Source organism: Hemicordylus capensis, chromosome 6, assembly GCF_027244095.1.
Source record: "Hemicordylus capensis ecotype Gifberg chromosome 6, rHemCap1.1.pri, whole genome shotgun sequence".
NCBI classification, from domain to species: domain Eukaryota; kingdom Metazoa; phylum Chordata; class Lepidosauria; order Squamata; family Cordylidae; genus Hemicordylus; species Hemicordylus capensis.
In genome coordinates this window covers 71,215,313-71,236,005 of record NC_069662.1, presented here as the reverse complement: position 1 = coordinate 71,236,005, position 20,693 = coordinate 71,215,313, and the positions used below count along the sequence as shown (strand labels likewise).

At 46.0% G+C, this 20,693-nt stretch overlaps 1 protein-coding gene across 7 annotated transcripts in view; it reads right to left on the bottom strand.

Moving 5' to 3' along the window:
* CEP72 (centrosomal protein 72) overlaps nucleotides 1-20,693 on the bottom strand; it is an 80,645-nt gene that overhangs the window by 15,330 nt on the left and 44,622 nt on the right. For all 7 annotated transcript variants that reach the window (XM_053261381.1, XM_053261383.1, XM_053261388.1 and 4 more), the window contains 2 exons: nucleotides 5,312-5,441; nucleotides 3,567-3,766 (listed from right to left, as the gene is read on the bottom strand). In XM_053261381.1, coding sequence (XP_053117356.1) covers nucleotides 3,567-3,766; nucleotides 5,312-5,441 — 330 coding nt within the window. The remainder of the gene's footprint in view (nucleotides 1-3,566; nucleotides 3,767-5,311; nucleotides 5,442-20,693) is intronic.

Sequence of the window (20,693 nt, the reverse complement as noted above, 5' to 3'; positions counted from 1 at the left end):
GGTAACTGAGAGAATGGTAGCCTCCCAGCTCCAGGCAGTCTTGGTGGAAAGTAATTATACAGACCCATTTCAAACAGGCTTTCGGGTAGGCTATGGGGTGGAGACTGCCTTGGTCGGCCTGATGGACGATCTCCAATTAGGAATTGACAGACTGAGTGGGACTCTGTTGGTCCTTTTGGCGAATCAGCATCATGCCATGGGCTGCCCATGCCAGATTGCCTAGCGCTCTCTAATTTTCTCCCTTCTCTAATGGACTGCTGCACTATATCCTGGAGCCATGAATGCCAGTTCTGGGGAACAGGCTGCTCTACAGAAACAGGCAGAGGGGCATGAAGAAGCAGAAGGAGTCTGGGGGAGCAGCTCAGATCTCACTGGGCTTGGAGGCATTTCTTCATTCTCCTCCTCCACCTCCTGCTGTTGCTGCTGAATGGGCACCACTGAAAGTGGTGGCATGTCTGCTCCAAGCAGCTGAGAGAGGCCCGAGGGAACATCCCTGTGCAGCTGGGATTTATGAAGGAAGTCTTCTCTTTCAGCTGGTTATGCCCTTGTGCATCTTTTTATTGTGGAGATGGGCTTTCTTTTCTGGAGGCTAAGTTTGCCCAGTGCTAGAGTCGTTTGGTGGCCTGTGGCGGTGAGAGGTGCATCCAGAGTCTACGGAAGCTGTAGTGCCCTCCACCAGGTCAGCTGAAGAGTAAAGAGTCAGCGAGGTCCTAAAGGTGCTTGGTGAACTCTCTCTGGTGGCTGAAATAGTAGCTGAAGCTACTAAAATGGTGGCCGCTGTTTGGAACACCAAGAGTGCCTTGCTCTTCTTTGTGCTGGCTTCTAAAAACTAGCACATTATGGATTCTATGCTCTGACACTATGCCCCAAAGAAGGGGGTGGATTAAAAGGAAGGGGAAGATGAACCAGTAAAGGAGAGCAGAGAATAAGATTGAAGATGTATTTATTTTGTAAACAGAGAAAGGAAAGGAATTGCAAAACTACGAGACACTAAAGAGGTAAGGAGAATGACAGAAGACAGACTAGGAATTAAAGAAGTAGAATGGATTTAAGGGAGGAACAGATGAGAAAGCCAGAAGTCAGCAGGAAGCTGAAGAAGTGGCTCTCTGGAGCATAGGCAGGATTAGATTGGGGGATCTTTCCCACGGGCTGTTAAAGGCTCTCTTCATTAGCACAGTGCTGCCTCTGTAGCATTATCATTATCATTATTATCATCATCATTATTATTACATTTCTATCCCGCTCTTCCTCCAAGGAGCCCAGAGCGGTGTACTACATACCTGAGTTTCCCTTTCACAACAACCCTGTGAAGTAGGTTAGGCTGAGAGAGAAGTGACTGGCCCAGAGTCACCCAGCTAGTTTTATGGCTGAATGGGGATTTGAACTTGGGTCTCCCCGGTCCTAGTCCAGCACTCTAACCACTACACCACGCTGGCTCTTGTTGTGGGAGGAGATAATACATAATGGGTACCCTCCAACACTAGTGGAGAACAGCTTATTCCCTCCTGGTTCGGGGAACCATACCAATCCAAGCACAGATCTATTATAGCACCCGTTGGCACTGCAGTCCTACTCTGCTTCCACAAAATTGTGTATCACAAGGGACTGTTTTAGAAGGGAGGAGACAAGTTCACTGGACAAAGCCCATGAGGAGAAGGAAGTGGCAAGGCTGTAGAGGAAATAAAAGGGGACCATGAATGGATGAGACAATGCAGTTCAATAATCAGAGGAAAGGAGGATTTGTGGTTAACTGGCAGGCTAGGCAAGGTCATATCTGGCCTAAGATTTGCCAGCTATTGACCACTAAACTATATTTCAATAAGAAAAAGGATTTTGTTCATGTACAACCCAGGAGAAGCAGCTTGGAATACAGTGCAGGTACCCCTACAATTTCAGCTGCAGGTTAGAAGACTCCGAGTATTCCCTGCCACAAAACTCAAGGAACCAGGATACCTCTAAAAGTTAACATCTGGTAATCGTCTGGCCTCCAGCTGCCCAGTGAGAGCATGAGCGTCAAGCATTCCTGCCTTCAAGATCTCCCCAACAGCTGCTGCAACTACTGTGTGATCAGAGCGATAAGAGTTGGCAGCAATCAGAAAAGGCCCTGGAGATCAAGCAACAGCTGTTGCAGAAGTAGCAGCAGACACAATGTAAAGACTTGAAACAACCAGAATCATCTGTATTTTCACTTTGGTTTTGGCTTTAAGTTTGTAAGGAACTGTAAATGGTTGGACATTAAAAACAACTACGTAAGAACATAAGAACAGCCCTGCTGGATCAGGCCCAAGGCCCATTTAGTCCAGCATCCTGTTTCACATAGTGGCCCACCAGATGCCGCTGGAAGCCTACAGCAGGAGTTGAGGGCATGCTCTCTCTCCAGCCATTACTCCCCTGCAACTGGTATTAATTATCTATCTATCTATTTTTTCATTTCATTTCTATAATGCCTTTCCAAATATGGCTCAGGGCAGTTAACAAAGAGAAATAATAAATGAATGAATGAATGAATGAATGAATGAATGAATGAATATGTGTGTGTGTGTGTGTAATTTATTTATTTATTTATTTATTTATTTACTATAGCCCTAAGACTAATTGATAGACTTCTCTGCCAAAAAACAACAAAACTGATTTCAGTGAACTGTGAACTTTTGTTTAAAAGTCGTGCAGTTGCAGTAGCAGCGATTTACAAACTAATTTGGAAAGGTTTCACCATAAAAACTAGACCAATGCTACTTAGAGATACACTGACAATATCTGTTTTTCATGCCCTATAGCAAGAGCTATGTATAGGCTGCATTTCCACATAAGTACAAAAAAACCAGAGTATCTGCATTTTCATTTGAAACATGAAAACAACTTTCAAGTCCCTGTGCCTGAAAGAACATAGGCAATGCTTTTTTGACTGGTTGCAGAATTATACATGGCATGCAATAGCTTGGCACATGTTGGTTGGTTGGTTGGTTTTAAGAATCTCACACACACACACACACACAATCTTCCCGCCCAATAGAAGTCTGATTGACCAGAAATGCTTTCTATTCTGTTTTACTATCTTGGAATAGAACTGGGTTGTGAACTGTAGTCTAAGGGCACACAATAAAGACACCTTGCTGAAGCTAAGCTGGTCTTAGTGTGGTCAGTGCCTGGATAAGACATCCTTGTATGCCTCCCTTTAGGGATGGGGCTGTAGCTCAGTAGTAGAGCATCTGCTTTGCATGCAGAAGGTCCCAGGTTCAATCCCTGGTATCTCCAGGTAGGAACGACTCCTGCCTGAAACCTCAGAGAAACAGCTGCCAGTCTGTGTAGATCAGGCCTGCTCAACTTAGGCCCCCCACAGCTGTTTTTGGATTACAACTCCCATAATCCCCAGCCACCGTGGCCAACAGCCAAGGATTATGAAAACTGTAGGCCAATATCTGCAGGAGAGCCGAAGTTCAGCAGCCCTGGTGTAGATGGACCAATGGTCTGACTTGGTATATAACAGCTTCCAATGTTGTGTGTGTATGTGCACACAGGCACGCATACAGTAAAACTGCTGAAAGAAAATACCGCACTCTGCTTACCATATCTTTCTTAGTACTATCCAGTTCTGACACCAGACTGTTAATCTTGGCACTGTACTTCTCAGCTTGCTCAGATAGTTGCGCCTGTAAAACCTTTTTCTCCAAGAGAAGGTTATTCAGTTCTTGATGCAAAGGGGAATCTTTCTGTTGATCTGTTGGCACAGATTTCTGAATTGCAGACAAAACAGCTTCTGCCTGAGCTGGGAATTAAAAAAGATTCATCTAAATCCATATTTAGTGACATCAGAAGAAAAAACACAATTGACCACCAAACTACCTGTTTGGTCTTTACAATACTACTGATTTTCATCTGGAACACCATTTATTTCACAGCTTAGCTCAGTAAGTAAAACTGACTTATTGCAAGCAAGGAGGCAACCTCAGAATTATAGCTTCTTCGAATAGCTAAGGTTATAGAGAAAGAGCCGAGTCTCATGATCAGTGAGACTCGCCAAGAGCGGGTTAGTGGAGAGAGACGATCAGGCAGGAAGCCCTGGGCAGCCAGATCGGCTGCCCACACGACTACTGGCTCCGTCACAGAGCCGGCAGGGGCTGCAGTGATGGGGGGCCGCGCAGTCCCCAGAAGTTCCAGGATGCCCTGAGCAAGTGCGCGGAGCATCCTGGAGAGACCCCCAGGGCCAGGAGGCTTGTTTCAGCCTCCCGGCAGGGGTCTCTCCATGTGTTGCTGTGGCGCAGAGTTGCAGCAACACACAATCAAATAGATGAGGTTAGCGGAGCGCTCACTCTGCTAACTTCGTCTAAGGCGGGGCTCCATAAGCGGGTTACCCGCTTTGAGGACACCGGGCTTGCTTGGTGGTTCTCACACTCACCAGAAAGCAGGCTAGGCTCCCTTAGCCGGCTTTATGGCGATCATGAGAATCGCCTCGAAGTCTTATACTAGAAAATTAGTCTTCAGAATTGTGAACTGCTACCCTTGTGTGACATCATGTAATCACAGGCAGACTGCAGCACTGGTTCCAATAGAAGCCCCCATTTCTGAATCCCTAAGACCCATTTTATCTACTGGGACATGGGGTCAGACTGCTAACAAAAAGAGGGGTTTGGACGAGATTTCCCCCTGGGATTATCTCCAGGGTGAGATACTGGGACTTAAGCTCACCCATTCCCTCCCCTGCCCTGTTAAAGAAGCATGCAGATATGCAGACCACAAGAGAAACCACACCACCACCAGTTGGGCTGGAGAAAGCACACTGGTTTGCATCCCCTAAAATGAAGCCACTGACAAGCAGTTTCTCTTTCGGCAGATGTCTTCCCATAGGGAAACTGCTGCAGAAGCCTCTCTGATGATCTCCCAGTTGGGAGTGGCAGCAAGAACAGATGCCAGTCAGCTGTGTGTGAAGCATCACCTTCCAGGATGTGACCAGCCAGCACCCATTCCATAAAGCCAAGGCCTCCCGAGCACTGCTTTTGAACTGGCCGGCAATGCTTCTTAAAGATACCCATCAAAGGGGTAGTGCTACAAGACCTAAAGCTGCACGCGAAAGGGGCACTTTCATCAGACATTCTGAGCAAGAGACAACAGCATGCCTCTCGTTTCCCACTGGGAATGTCCTGGGGGTGGGGTGGGAGTAGCACCTTGTGTGTCCAGTTGAATGTGAGACTTGAAAAAAAGTGGTGGGAGAGTTGGGCCACTTCTGGCCTAGAAGACCATCATGGCCACTGAGAAGGGGAAACTAGGCCAAACCATAGGGAAAGATGCATCCCTTACATGCACCCTTACTTACATAGAAATGCTTTGTTGCAATGAAGCGATCTGTAGCCATTCCAGTATTTGTCAACCAAGTCCAGAAGATGATCTATAGGTGTTGCTTCATATAGTACTTTTTTTGTCACCTGTGTTGCCCTGTGAGGCTCCTTAAATAAGCAAATAAATTAGATTACTCTACCATGTAGTAAACACACAAACTATTTTATGTGATAAAAACAAAGAATACAATTAACGTATACGCTTGTTGAAGTGATATGGAAAGCTACAGAATTTAAAGGAGTTAAAGTGCAAGGGCAAGAGTATAAAATCTCTCTGCAGTTGATATTAGGTTATCTCTGATGAATATATGCGGAGGATACTTTTCCAAAGCAACTACAAAAGTTAACAAGATTTAGGATACAAACTAAACGAGTCTAAAAGAATTGCTATCAGTAAGCTTACATGTTATCAATAAAGAAAAGAAAGCTAAATGTTATAACTTAAAGTGGTCAGGGAAATCTGTAAGATATCTGGCCATATATCCAACAGTGAAGAAAAATGATTGTTTGAGGCTAATTATTGTTTCCTATGGAAAGAACTACGAAAGTAGCTAGAATGCTGGCCTAAGATACATTTCTCCAGGATACGGATTGCCACAGTGAAGATGAATCTAATACCTAAATATTTATACATATTGGAGAATTTTCCAGGGGGAATTCCAGCTAAGAAGTGAAAAGAGTGGCAGAAATTAGTAACTGGTTTTATATGGAATAATAAGAGACCATGGGTATCAGTTACCATTTGCAGAGGCAACCAAACAAGGGATTGAAGCATCAAACATAACACTATTATAGAGCAATGAGACTGAAACTGACTCTTAATGGAAGACTGTGAGGGACATCTTGTTATTGAACAAGATGCATGTAAAGTACCATTCAATTACTTACTATGGGCAAGTGAACATCCTTACAGGTCAAGTATGGTGAATTATGACAACTAGATACTAAATGAGTTAATGCAAAACTGGGGGAAATGTAAAAGTCTACAGATCTCTTTTTTAGTTTCCTTTATTTTCAATGAATCCTTGAAAATAAGGATACTGCAGGTAGATAATCAGATCTGAGGACATCTTTCAGAATAAAAAAATGCTTACGTTTTAACCAGTTATCTCAAAAAATGAATGGGGAGACAGTAGATGGGTTCTAGTATACCAGATTAAGAAGTTATGTAGACAATAAAATCAGTAACAGACAACTGAATACACAGTTTTTGAGACTATAAACTTCTACATCAACTAGAAGAATGTTGACTAAGCTTTATCACTACACCATGAAATACAACATAGTGAAGCTATTCACACGTGCACCAAAAACCGGGCTAAGGAAGCCCAGCCCAGTTTTCGGTGTGCATGTGTGTACCACTGGGAGCCGCATGGCTCCCGGTAGCAGCAGGATGGCAAGCCCACTTAGGGAGTCCACCGCTCAGCCTGGGCTTGGGGTGTGAGGGTGCCCAAAAAGTGGGCTAAATGCTCATGTGTCGGTGCCATGAGGCTTTGAGCAGCACCAACATAGAAGTAGCCCGGCATCGACTGGCATCGTCAACCAGCATTGAGAGGCTCCCCATAATACATCCCCATAATGCATTTGTACAGAGCTTTATGGAAGTTCTATAGGCCTCCCAGCCCCCAAAACTCCCTGCTCCCGGCAGAAGCCAGCAATCATCTGGGTGGCCGATTTGGCCACCCAGCAACATGGACAGGATCGTCTGAGGGGGAGGTCACCCCGTCTGAGCCCAAATTGTGAGAATGGGCTCAGTGTCAAGAGTGGAACAACAACATTTTCAGTGGCCAAGCACTAAATGCTATTGGTATTAACATGAAATAAAAGTGTCTATAAGAGTTTTATATCATGGTATAGGACACCCAAAAACACAATAATTTTTAAAGTTAAATTTTAATTTTTTAATTTTTTTAAAAAACTAAATAACTAAAGAGATTGCCTAATATTGTTGCTAGATACTGTGCTGCTGCTATTAGTACTCGTTGGCAATTGGTTAATAAGGAATTACTGTTGTCTTAACTTTTTCAATTTTAGATATAAATGTATTTTAAGCTCTTTTAATTTTTTACTTAATGTACTGTTTATATTGTACTGGTCTGTGACCGTAACAATAAAGTGACTCTTTAGATTAAGAACTCTAATATATAGGGTCTTTTGACTGCTGCTAAAATGACAATTGCAAGTCATTGGAAGGACCCCGATTCTCTCACTAAATAGTGGAAAAAGATTTGGGAGGTGGTCAAAATGATGAAATTAATAGAATTTATAAGACTGAAAGAAGGGAGGAAAACAGGATCATTTTTCTGTACTCAGTGGAGTCCACTTTTGGATTTTTGGAAGATAAAATGTGATATGGATTTTAATGTTTATATTAAGTTGGTATTATAAATGTGACAATTTTTTTTGAAGTGTAGGTCACATTTGGATATAAGGCCAAACCAAAGGTAAATGTGCCAGAGGTTCGTTTGTGGTCATCCAAATGTGTGAAACTGTGGTTTAGTCACCCTAAACCCTGTGGTTTAGTCACCTCCGTTTTCACTCTCCAACCGGGGCACAACTTGGTCCTTTTCCTTCATACAAGTCTATGGATGTGGTTCAAAATGACTTCCTTAGGGCTCTACTTGAGTACCTATGTATTATTAAGGTTTGAGTTGGGTGTTCTGAAGATCAAGGTCTGGGGCTGGTTGACTATTTTGTCCTTTTGGCTTAAAGTCAGATCCCCCCCCCACCCGCCCCCCACCCCTGAGGATGGATTTCTCTTTTCTTGGCTGATGTACTCCAGCCCATTTGGGCCCAGGCTATTCAGGGCAAAATGGTGTCCTTGGGTCTGTCTATGGACTACCTGGTCCTGTTAAGTCACAACCAGGCTAGGCAGATCCTGAAACAAAGACTCTTGGACTTTGAAATCCAACAAGAATTCTCCCAAATCCCTGATTGCATTAAAAGGAGGCTGGGGTTGAGCGGTTCTTGTTGGGGCCCTGCTGCTTATTTGAATGCCTTGAGCATGACGTGCCACCAGAGGGCCTGTTTCAGAGCAAGACATGATATGTTACCTTCAGCGGTGCTCTCGGGGAGGTTTCTGGGGATTCCTAGGGAGGAAAGATTATGCCCATGTGGTATGGGGGGAAGTCGAATCCATCCAACATGTTTTGTTGTGCTGTCCATTATATAGAGATGCAAGATGTTCCTTATTAACTCCTCTTCTGACACCCTTCCCAGGTTGCTCAGGAGATTTTTATGTTTCCTATCTTCTTATGGATAGAACTTTAGATGTCACCTTTAAGGTGGCCAAATTCTGTTCTATTGCAATATTATTACGGCAGCAAGCTTGTATTTGATTAATTTTAAAATTTTACTGATTATTTTATTTGTGGATATTTATCTATATATTTACATATCCCCCCCCCCAATTGTATCTTTCTATATTCTAAGATGTTTTGTTTATGTTATGTTATGCTGGCCTTGGGTCACAAATAAAGAACTTTGTACTCTCCAACCTGAATTTGAACCTTCAGTTCAGTTCAAAACACATTCAGTTTTGTGCAGCGAGTTTTGCTGCTGAAACCTCAGGTTCCAGAGGGTCATTGTTTCGTCCAAATTCTACTGTCACCGTAACCTGGGTATTGTGCTCTAGCCCCTCCTGAAACCATAGAGGCTCAGAGCAGCCCAGAAATGGGTCAGTTCTATGCTGCCACATTTCTTGCTGGCTGCCTTTCTGAACTAGTGCCCCACCCTATGCCATCTTCTTACTCCTCCTGCCAGTGCTTGGCAACAGGGGTGCTGAGTCCCCAGAGTTCATTTATTTAAAGGGAAAGAACCACATGGAAAAAGCACATTTTATCTTATGCCCCCCGCCCACCCACATCTTATGCCCCCCCGCCCACCCACAACAGAAGATTCGGCTGAAAAGACAGGACAACGAGAGGTCTCCAGCAATTCAGGACTGGTGCACAAACACATGAAGCCTTGGTAACTCTAGGTTGTTTTCCCACAAAGGGCACATATGCCAGGTCATTGGAGGAGTGATACCATGGTGCTTATCAGAAATATCAATGTGCTGACTCTGTCCAAGCAGGGTTCCTATCAATGCTACTTCCGGAATACACATGTGGAAACCTCAGCCATGGCAAACTGTGGCCCAGTCAATTAAAGAGACAAGTCGCCCCACAAATCTGGTGTCTGTCTCTGTCCATTGCATCCACTCATCAAAAGTGAGACTTGTGTGCTAGAAGGCCAGCAAGTCAAGTTTTCTGTGGCACTTCTCCTGTGCTGAAATTTGGAAGGCAAGGGTTCTAAGGTTTTGACAGGCAAAGCCTGACTTACTCCAAGGAAGGGGATAGTTGGATTATTGTGTGCTTGGCACCAAGACAGTTGAGGATTGGATTTCTTGAGCAACCTGCAATGCACACCTTGGCGCGTTGCCTGGCATGCAGGATCTTTACTTAAAATTACCAGAGAAAATGTTGTGACAGCTTCCATCTGCGGAAAGAGAAGAGGCATGTGTGCAAGGAACCCTTTCATTCAAAAGACATCTGATCTAGCGTGGCAGATCAGCAAGGCATCCTTTTAAAGGTGTTGTGTGTGTTGCCTGGTTGGGCAGCAGGACATTGGTTGCCTTGCATGCCTGAATATTGCTAAAGTTCTCGTGGACAGTACTGCTCCCTCCAACTGCAGAGAAGGATGTCTATGCATCTGTATATACAGATATAGGTATTTAGATGTTCAGCCTTGGCCCCACAATCTGGAGGTACCCCAGACTAGTACAGTAGTATGTGTTCCAGCAAAGGAAAATCTACCATGAACAGGATAACCCGAAGTTTGAATGAAAAGCCTTTGTTTTTTTCAGTGATTCTGTTCTAATTTTTGTAGGGGAAGGGAGGCCCACCCACTTCCCCAGGGATGAAAACATGCAATCTCAGCCATACTTTATGAGCGGAGCCATCCGATGGGACAAAGGGATTGGGCTTGGAAGTTCTGTGTGACAACAAAATGTGCAATAGATGCTTATGCCCTTCCCCCAAAGACCACACTCTCACGAGCGTGACTGGCAATGGAGACACACATGCAGGCTGGAGGGATGCTGCCACCCAGCCCAGTTGCTAGTCCCATGCAAGCCATGGGGGGAAATCCCTCAGCAACACCTTTCCCGGTCCCAGCGACTGTTGCAAACAAAGAGCGTAAGTGCTCCCTCTGACAGTCTGGTCTCCCTGAAACATGTATCCATGCTTCCCCCCACCCCTTGCATGGTCACCTGGCTAGCCAGGGATTGCTCTAATCTGCAGATGCCCTGCCCTGGGATGGCCAATCTAAATACACATCAATGCTGGTCACAGCCCAGTCTGTTTAGCTCTGAATGTAGGATCCATCCCCGGTATTTCCTAAATCTGCCCACCCAAAACTAATCAGACACATTAAGCGTACCAGACTCCTTGGAAGTCTGGAAGGGTTGAGGGGAAAGTACCAAGTATGAGTTCTACTATTAACCAAACATATCAGGAGCCCCACATCAATGGGGCCTCCTATAGCTGGAAGACCTACCTCATGAGAGTGCAAGCAAACAGAGAGCTGAAGCACATGGTGCCTGTGTTTTTCTTTGATCGACTGGCCCTCTCATGAGGGCTATTCCTTAGCCGGCAAGCTGGCACAGGGACAAGTGAGGTTTCCTGGAGTGCTTGGCCCAGGTCTGTGAATCCAAGCGCATCCTTTGTCACAGTGGACCAGACACCTGGATCCTTTGCCCGCCTTCATATTCATATCCACTCCTAGGAAGTCAGTAAGACCCCTTCCCAGAGTAACAGATAACTAGCCTCAGACCTTCCTCTGGTCCAGCACCCGGGGTCCTCCCCCGGGATTTGTTGGCACATTCCTAGGTCTGGTCCCTCCACCTCTATGTAGATTTACACCACAGAATAAGAACTATATCACAATATAAACTCCATTGCAAACAATGCAAACCACCGCCCCCGCACAACAATTTCTCAATTGCTGTTGTCATTCTCTCCCGGCAAAACCCATCACTATCTGCAAGTTCCCCTCATCATCCCTCAGTATCAATAGTTGTGCTTGTACAAGACTGTATAGCTGCAGAGCTTTTGCAAAGGCAGTGGTGTGAGGAAATGGTTAGAATGTATTTTCCCTGCTGAGGGCAGGTAATCAATGAAGAAAAGGCATGATTGCACTGAGCATGCCCCCTCAAAGATCATGGCCAATTGTTGCCACTTTACTGGCATCCCAACACCTTGTCCACAGTCTGGCGACATGAGTGGTACAGAGCTTGCTGGGATGCAGCTTCAGTGTACCAGAAAGAGGGAGGTGTCCCTCTGGCCAGAACCCAGAACTTACCAAACCACGGTTGATCGATTGTCTCCGGCATGATTCTCAGAATCACAGATTAACCTCAGCTTAGTCTATCCGAGGTGTCACACTATGTCCAAATGGGTCTGTAATCTAAAATCTGAATATATATTTTAAAACCCTTGTAGCGGATTAAAGCCTTTGTCTCAGAGTAAGCTCACGTGAGGGAAAGAAATGCTGAATCATCCCTGCTGAGCTGCCTGGCTAGGCTTCTCCCAAAACTATTCTGTATTATCGGTAGGTTCAAAATGCTGCTGTCACCACCCCTCTTATCAACAGAGCTTGAACCTCCCTGGGCTTCCTGGAATTCCAAGGCGTCCCTGGAATCCCAGGGGAAACTCTCTTTATTTTGCTGTTGGATAAGTACAAAAATCTTCCATGTGCAAGCCTACACATGGTGAGAAAACTGATAGCTTCTGTACATTTGAGGACGTGTTTGCCTCAGAGAATCCCCCTTCATCCCCCACTTTTTCCTGAGTTAAAACCCAACTTGGAGAGGCTTGTAAAAAGAAAAGAACTAAAAAACTAGTCTTATTCAATTATTACAGACTGCTTCTGTCTGAGGCTTTCTCAGCTTTAAATACAGTTAAGAATACTTAGTAGGATTACAAAAATAGGTTGTCTTAATGCATGCTTAAGTGTTTATAGAATCTTTTGCAATGCCCTAGGTAGGGTGGGCGTAGGCTAGTGTTTTCTTATTTTAATTACGTTACAGGTAAACAACAATAGAACACTATCAGGGATATGCAAAAGCACACACACCAAAGAAATCTAAGTTTCTAACACCCAGTCTGACTAAATAAACTGTTCCCTACACTAAACTTTCCAAAGCTATAAGCCCAGGTGCCTTGCCTTGAACTCACCAAACACTGGATGATAATTCAAGCTTCCTGCCCTCCTGTATTTCAAGGATCTGAAGAGTCCTTCTCCTGCAGCCAACTTCCATGGTCACATGTCCTCCTCAGCCCCTCCACCCCAGCTTATTCTAACAAAGAGCTCTCTTTCCCCTGGCATCAGCTCTCTAGGTCCCACACACCTGGTGTGCTGATTGGCTGAGCCCTGGAGTTCATCAGCCTGTCAGTCAAGACAAAGGTTCACACCCTGTTCACTCTTTAGAGGGGAGAGGAGCCTGGTCACTACAACCCTCTTGTCCAAACTGCACATCACACGATTAGGCATCTGCGTGCCAGGTGGGGTAAGACATGTATGCCTACACTCCTCCTCCACTTGTTTAGGATGGATTGGTTGAAGGAGCATCATCCCTCTGTGCCAATGTCCCCTGTCATGTCTCCTTTCATCCATTCCTTCTTGGTGGTACAACAAATCCATGCTTGTGGGAATAATTTGCAAGGTTATCCTAATTGTTGTGTATTGCCATGCTCCCAGTTTTTCCTTCTTTGCAGATTATGGGCTCACTGTTTTCTTTTAAAGTTATGCAGTATAATTGCATAACTTATGCACATTGTACAAAATGACTTAATATGCTGTACAGTTTTATATACATAATTTCATTTTGAGAGATTTTAGGGATTTTGCATCTATATCCCAGAATCATCCCACAAGAAAGCAAGTAGCAAGAAAAAGCCCTGTCTGTTTATTCTTACCAGCCAAGATTTTAAGATTACAGGGCATTAATCTACTCCAAAAGATCTCTTATCAAAATAAAACTGCATGAGAAACCATGAGAGGAGAACTGGTCTTGTGGTAGCAAGCATGACTTGTCCCTTTAGCTAAGCAGGGTCCACCCTGGTTGCATATGAAAGGGAGACTTGATATGTGAGCACTGTAAGATATTCCCCTCAGGGGATGGAGCCGCTCTGGGAAGAGCAGAAGGTTCCAAGTTGCCTCCCTGGCTTCTCCAAGATGGGGCTGAGAGAGATTCCTGCCTGCAACTTCGGAGAAGCCGCTGCCAGTCTGTGAAGACAATACTGAGCTAGACAGACCAATGATCTGACTCAGTATATGGCAGCTTCCTATGTTCCATGCAGGGGAAGAAGACAATAAAATGAAAGTAACACCACAGACTAGCTGAAAAAACAAATGTTCATTGCAAAAGAAGCACACTATGGACAGCTGAAGGATGAAGAAAGTGGTTAACAGGGAAAGTTTGAGGCACCTAGACATGGGGGGAAGGAAACTGAGAAGGAAAAAAAACCCATTAGCTAGTAAGATAAGAGAAGCAATGAACACATAGCCAGATGTTCCAGAATGATAAGACCATCTCATCCAAATATCCTAGCAAGAGGTTGATAAATCCAAAACATTCCCAGGGCTACAGAGAAAATTAAGTTTAACCCTAAAGAAATAGGACATTTGTTGATGCTCATCTTATCTCCTCATGACAATGAAAACTGACAGTAAAATGTAAACAAATTGTTCAGTATATAAAGACTCAGTGGTTCAAGGCCTAACTAGACCTCTTTTGGAAGGGCTGATCTCTCTCTCTCTCTCTCTCTCTCTCTCTCTCTCTCTCTCTCTCTCTCTCTCACAAGCTACTCTGTAAAGAGAGCCAAAAGTACCTTTAAAGGTGGCAAGACACACCGTTTTATTAATTGTCTTCTGTCTATTGTTATTATCTTCTTCTGTGTCTTCTATGCCTTTTTAATGCTTTATCATTAGAAACGCAACCAGTTAGGAAATATTTAGCATTAGGAAAATGCCTCTACTTTGTTGCTTTTAAAATAATTTTTACTAGTTGTTAGGAAGTGGGAAGTAGTCAAACAGAGCCACCCTTACCTTGTCAAGGCTGCCTTGAAAGTGAAAGAATTGAGAAAAAGGTACATTGGTACTCACCATGAAGGTGTCTTCTGGCTGGTGTAGAAGAGGTCACCCAAGCTTGGCATTACATCCCCCCACATGCTCCAAAAGGCAGGAAGTAGTCACACTTGAAGATCCTTAACCCAGTGCATGTGGGCAGATCTCCTCAGTGTGTAAAACAGCTCAAGCTACAGAATGAAAACCACAGAACACAGAACATAACAGAGAAAATACAAAAATATACAAACAATAATGCAGAGAAAGACAGAAACACTGTCCTCCTAACAACCAGATCATCAGCTCCAGCCTAACACAACCCGGGCGGGCCTTGGGCGACCTCTTCTACACCATCCAGAATACACCTTCACGGTGAGTACCAATGTACCTTTCTCGGCTGGTGTAGGAGGTCACCCAAGCTTGGGACATACCACAGCACCAATCATGGGAGGGAAAATACCCAAGCTGGAGCTACTGATCCAGAAGGACCTGTTGCTGGACCCTCCGACCAAATGCCACTCTGGTAGCTTCATGTTCATCCAACTTGTAATGCCTTGAAAACGTAAAAGGCGACAACCAAGTAGCTGCCTTGCAAATCTCTTCAAGGGACGCCAGTGAAGATAACGCAGCGGAAGTGGCTGCAGATCTATTGAGTGTGCCGTAATCTGACCTGTCCGCCTCACGATGAAACTGAGAGTTTACCTTAGGGATAAATGAAGGATCCGGGACAAGTCTCACAGAGTCCTTAGAGAAAATACCCAAATTACTCTTAATTGACAGAGCCTGCTGTTCAGAAACCCTCCTGGCCGATGTTACAGCTACTAAAAAGGCCACCTTCCAGGACAAAATCTGCAATGACACAGATCAAAGTGGTTCAAATGGCGGAAACCGCAGATCCCGCAAAACAATATGCAAATCCCATGATGGAAAACGATGGTAGACCAGTGGAGACAACAAAGCTGCCCCCCTCAAGAACTTGCGTAGAAGAGGGTGTCGTGCCTGAAACGAACGTTGATGAGGAAACCACATCTGGATCAAGCACGCCGCCTGATGTTTAAGCGTGTTGGGTTTCAGACCAAGTGCAAGGCCGTCCTGAAGAAAATCCAGTAATTCTGTCAACCTGCACTTGTCCGGCTGCAGGGAGCGCTTTGCTGTCCAACGCAGAAAGCTACGCCAAGTCGACTGGTAAATCTTGCTGGTTGAACATTTTCTAGACGCAAGGATGGCAAATCGGACCTTGGCACAGCAGATCTGGACGGTCTGGCAATCTGAGTGGATGACCTATGGCCAAGTCGACAATCTCAGAAAACCAAGGCCCTCTGGGCCGAAAAGGCGCAATCAATATCCGGGATGCCGGTGATCCCCGCAGCTTCCTGAGGCAACGGGAGAGCAGCAGCACTGGAGGAAATACATACAGCAGACACGGAGGCCATGGCAACGATAGGGCATCCGTCTCTTCCGCCCCCAGCATCAGAAAATGTGAGTAAAACCTCTGAATCTTGGCATTCTGTGGATATACGAGCAAGTCTATCTGGGGACACCTCAGCCGCTCCGTCAGCCACCAAAATACTTGAGGGTGCAGGCCCCATTCTGCCAGCTGGATCTCCTGCCGACTTAGCCAATCTGCCCGAACGTTGGAAATTCCGCTTATGTGATGGGCCAGAATGGATAGGTTGTTCTCCACCCAATCCAACAACTCCACAGACTGAAGGAAAAGAAATCTTGACCTTGTCCCCCCTTGCCTGTTTATGTGTGCCTTGGTTGAGATGTTGTCGGTACACACTAAGATGTTCCTTCCCTTCACCAAGGGTGTGAAGGCTTTTAGGGCCAGAAAGACAGCCTGCAGCTTGAGCCAGTTTATGCTGTAGAGCGACTCCTCCACCGACCAAAGCCCCTGGGCAGACCTGTTCTGACAGTGAGCCCCCCAGCCCGACAAGCTGGTGACCATCATGACCATCACTCTCTCGGGTTCTATGAACCGCTTGCCCTTGTCTAGGTTCCCCGGGCCATCCACCAACGAATCGACTCATGAAGAGACACCGAGAGAGGAATGTTCTTGTCGCGCTTGAGAGCAATCCTGTGCTGGTAAGGGAGGAAAGTCCACTGTAACTGCCGTAGATGAAACCTTGCCCAAGGCACCGAGTCCATAGCCGCCACCATGAGACCCAACAACCTTGCTAGATTGAGAAGGCTGGCCCACGGTCTCGAAGCAATCACATGAACCAGTGATGATAAGACCTCCATTCAATCCTGTGGCAGAAACAGTTTGCATACTGAAGTGTCCATTAACATGCCCAGATGACGAAGGCTCTGTGTGGGAGTCAGGTGTGTCTTGCCCACATTTATCAAAAATCCATGGGCACGTAACACAGACATTGTTCTGGACAGAGCCGACCAACTGCCCCTTCCGAACTCGCACAGATGAGCAAGTCATCGAGGTAACAATACAGGTGGACCCCCTCGGTGTGTAGTATGGCCACTAGCAGACTAAAACCTTCGTAAAAACTTGGGGGGCTGATGAGAGCCCGAAAGGAAGGGCTCTGTACTGATAATGCCTCCTCATGTAGCAGAAGCGGAGTGGGTGTCAACTGAGTAGATGAATGGGGATGTGCAAATAGGCATCCTGGAGATCTATTGAAGCCATGTAGTCCCCCCCATCTGCAATGCCTCTGAGATGGTACGAAGGGTTTCCATCCTGAACCTCCTCTTTAACACAAAGCGGTTGACTGGGCGTAGGTTGAGAACTGCCCTGGCCGATCCGTCCTTTTTTGGCACCGTAAAAATCATAGAACAGATGCCCTTGCCTCTCTGAAGAGGTGGGATCTCCTCTATGGCCCCTATGACCACTAGATGCTGAATGGCCATGGACAACCCCTTGTGCTTTTCCGGTTTCCTGGATCTTGGGGTAAGGAGGAATCTGTTTCCTGAGGGGCTGGCCAACTCCACTTTGTACCCGTGTAGGATAATGGAAAGAACCCACCTGTCGTTTATGGATTCTTTCCAAACGGGCCAAAAGTCCAAAAGGCAGGCCCCCACTTTGCCTGAGTGGGAGTCAGGACTGCTGTTTGGGGCCCTGCTGCTGGTTTCCAAAAGACTGACGGTTCTGCTGATTGAACCCTTGCCTGCCTTGGCCTCTGGATCTGTTCCACTGTGATCGAAAAAGCCTAAAAGGCTCCCTCTGACGAAACTGAGGTCTAAACGCCCTGACGGTTTGCGTCGGTCTACGATTAAAACTCTTGTACTCCTTCCTAGGGGCTTATGGCAGAACCCTGTGCTTATCCTTAGTTTCAATGAGGACCGCTTTCATGGCCTCATTCCCAAATAGCTTCCCCCCAGCATAGGGAACAGAAGCTAAATTAGCCCTAGACATATTATCAACTTTCCAATATTTCAGCCATATGTTGCTTCTTGCCAGGACACCTGCACTGACCGCACATGCCGAGAATCGAACACTGTCCAGAGTAGCATCCACTGAAAAGGCAGCCACCCTCTGCAGACAAAGTAGCTTACGCTGCATCTTAGATTGATCAGCAGGAGGGTCATTGAGTAACTTGTCGATCCACAAGACCGATGCTCTAAACACCAAGGACGCAGTGGTGTCAGCTCTGATGGCCATTGCTGAAGCCTCGTGGGCCCTGTGCAGTGCAGATTCCACTTTTCTGTCTCCTGGCTCCTTAAAAGAGGAGTCCCCATCCTTGGGAACCACTACGCTATTATGTAGGGCCCCGAAGGGAGCATCCGTAATTGGCACCTTCAGCAAGTCCAGAGTCTCCTCCTCAAAGTTGTACAATTTGCTAGCCAATGCCGACGTACGTTTGGGAGTCGCAATGTCCGCCCATTCCTCCTTGATGGTATTAGTGAAGCCCCCAGGCATCACTGATTTAGTCTGCGGTACCTTCGCCTTAGGCAGCACCAAGGAGCCCTTGGACACAGGAGAGACCTGTTCCTCTGTAACTGGCTTCAAATCAAGCGCAGCAATAGCCTGGTTAATTAGTGGCTGGAAATCCTCCATAAGAGAGCCTCTGACTGTGTAAGTTTGCTGCAGAGTCCTCAATAATCTCCCCCTCTTCCGAGGAGGAGGACCCCTTGTCTGGGTCGCCCAGCAGTGTCTCCGACCCACTGCCCCCGGGTCACAATAAATCTGGGGAGTCCTCTCCTGACTCGTCTGAAGACCTCCACCTACCCCTGGGCACAGAGTCCTGGCGTATAGCCACCCTGGGCTGCTTAGCAGGCACCATCTCCTCTTGAGAGTCTGAGGATGACACATGGATCACAGCCTGCCGCTTCCAATGCCTTGCAGGTTTCCACACTTTAAGCGCCGCTGCCAGTGAGACTTGAATGGCCTACTGAATCCAGCCCTTTACAGTAGCAGCATTGAGGGGAACCCCCACATTCCCCGTATGAGTAAGCCCTGAAGGAGGGACCACATAGGGGGCATCTGCGACCACCTCCTCACCCCCCCCCCGAGCAAGTCTCGATCTCACTGGGGGAAGCTGTTCATGGTCTTCTGGGTGCTCCAATGCCCCATCCACAGGCCCAGCACCGCCTGCCTCATCATCCCGCACGTCCTCCACGGCTGATTCCGACAGGCTCTGGGGTGGCCGCTCCTGTTGACGTTCCTTTCGGTGCAGCCCCAGTACTTGCTGGGGCAGTCCTCCTCCTGCACGCCCAACTGCTGGAGAAAGGCGTGGGAGTGGGGGCAAGAGGCCAAATCTCACGGGTTTACCTTGCCTGCGCTGCCGGTCGAAAGCTCTCCCACCAACGGGGCCTCCTTGTCTGGATGCCTCTGCTTCTTGTGCCGCTGCTTGTGTCCTGTTACAGTGGATGGCTGGTGGCATGAATTGCGCCCAGTCTCCTCACTGTTGGTGACAGTGAGGACCGCTGTGGCCTACTGGCGCCAGCAAGGTCCTCTGATACATCCGCCATTTTCGTAACAGGATTCGCGCAGTCCCAAGTTTTTGGCGGGAACAGGAGCTGACAGGCGGGTCTCTCCCTAACGGCCAGGAGTCCAAAGGTCTTCTTAGCGGATATTGGCCAAAGGTTCGGCAAGTGGTGAGGAGAGGTAACAAAGAACAGAATGGACAGTAGGAAGAACAGATATGAAATAACTAATTAATTATTATTTCTTGTTTACAGAGTCAGACAGGTGTTATTGACTGGTTTGTTTTATCCAGACATCGAGTCCTTCCCAAGGACCTGGGATGGCTGAATTTTATTGTCAATTGTTATAGATTTCGTCGCAGAATATAGGCTGTTCCCAGTAAAGCTGCTTTTTGTAATTGGCTGATGGTGATTTCTGTGGCCCCTATGGTGTTGAGGTGCTCTTCAAGATCTTTTGGAACTGCATCCAGGGCACCAATTACCACTGGGATTATTTTGGTCTTTTTCTGCCACAGCCTTTCAATTTCAATTTGTAGATCTTTGTATTTGGTGATTTTTTCTATTTCTTTTTCTTCTATTCTGCTATCCCCTGGTATTGCTATGTCGATTATTTTAACTTGTTTTTTTCTTTCTTCTCGACTACAATGATATCTGGTGTATTGTGTGGCAGATGTTTGTCTGTTTGTAGTCGGAAGTCCCATAATATTTTTACATCTTCATTTTCTTCAACTTTTTCAATTTGATGGTGCCACCAATTCTTGGCTACAGGTAGCTTGTATTTTTTGCAGCTGTTCCAGTGTATCATCCCTGCTACCTTGTCATGCCTTTGTTTGTAGTCAGTCTGTGCGATCTTCTTACAACAGCTGATCAGGTGGTCCACTGTTTCATCTGCTTCTTTACAAAGGCGGCACTTGCTGTTTGTTGTGGATTTTTTGACTTTGGCTCTTATTGCATTTGTTCTTAGTGCCTGTTCTTCTGCAGCCAGTATTAAACCCTCTGTTTTTTTCTTCAAGTTGCCATTCTTAAGCCATTGCCAGGTTTTGGTGATGTCTGATTTTCCACTTATATTTGTGTACATATTGACCATGCAGGTGCTTATTTCTCCATTTTCTATTCTGTTCTTGACTTGTTCTTTCTTGTAGGCCTGCTTTCTTTCATTGGTGTTGAATAGTTTCGCGTTCTTGACCATTTGAAGTGCATCTTCTTCACTGTCCTTGATATATTCTTCAAGGTCTCTTTTCTCCTCCTCTACTGTTTGATGGACTTGCAGCATTCCTCTTCCACCTGAACTGCAAGGGAGGTAGAGCCTATCTACATCACTGCGGGGGTGCAGAGCATGATTGATGGTCATGATTTTCCTGGTCTTACGAT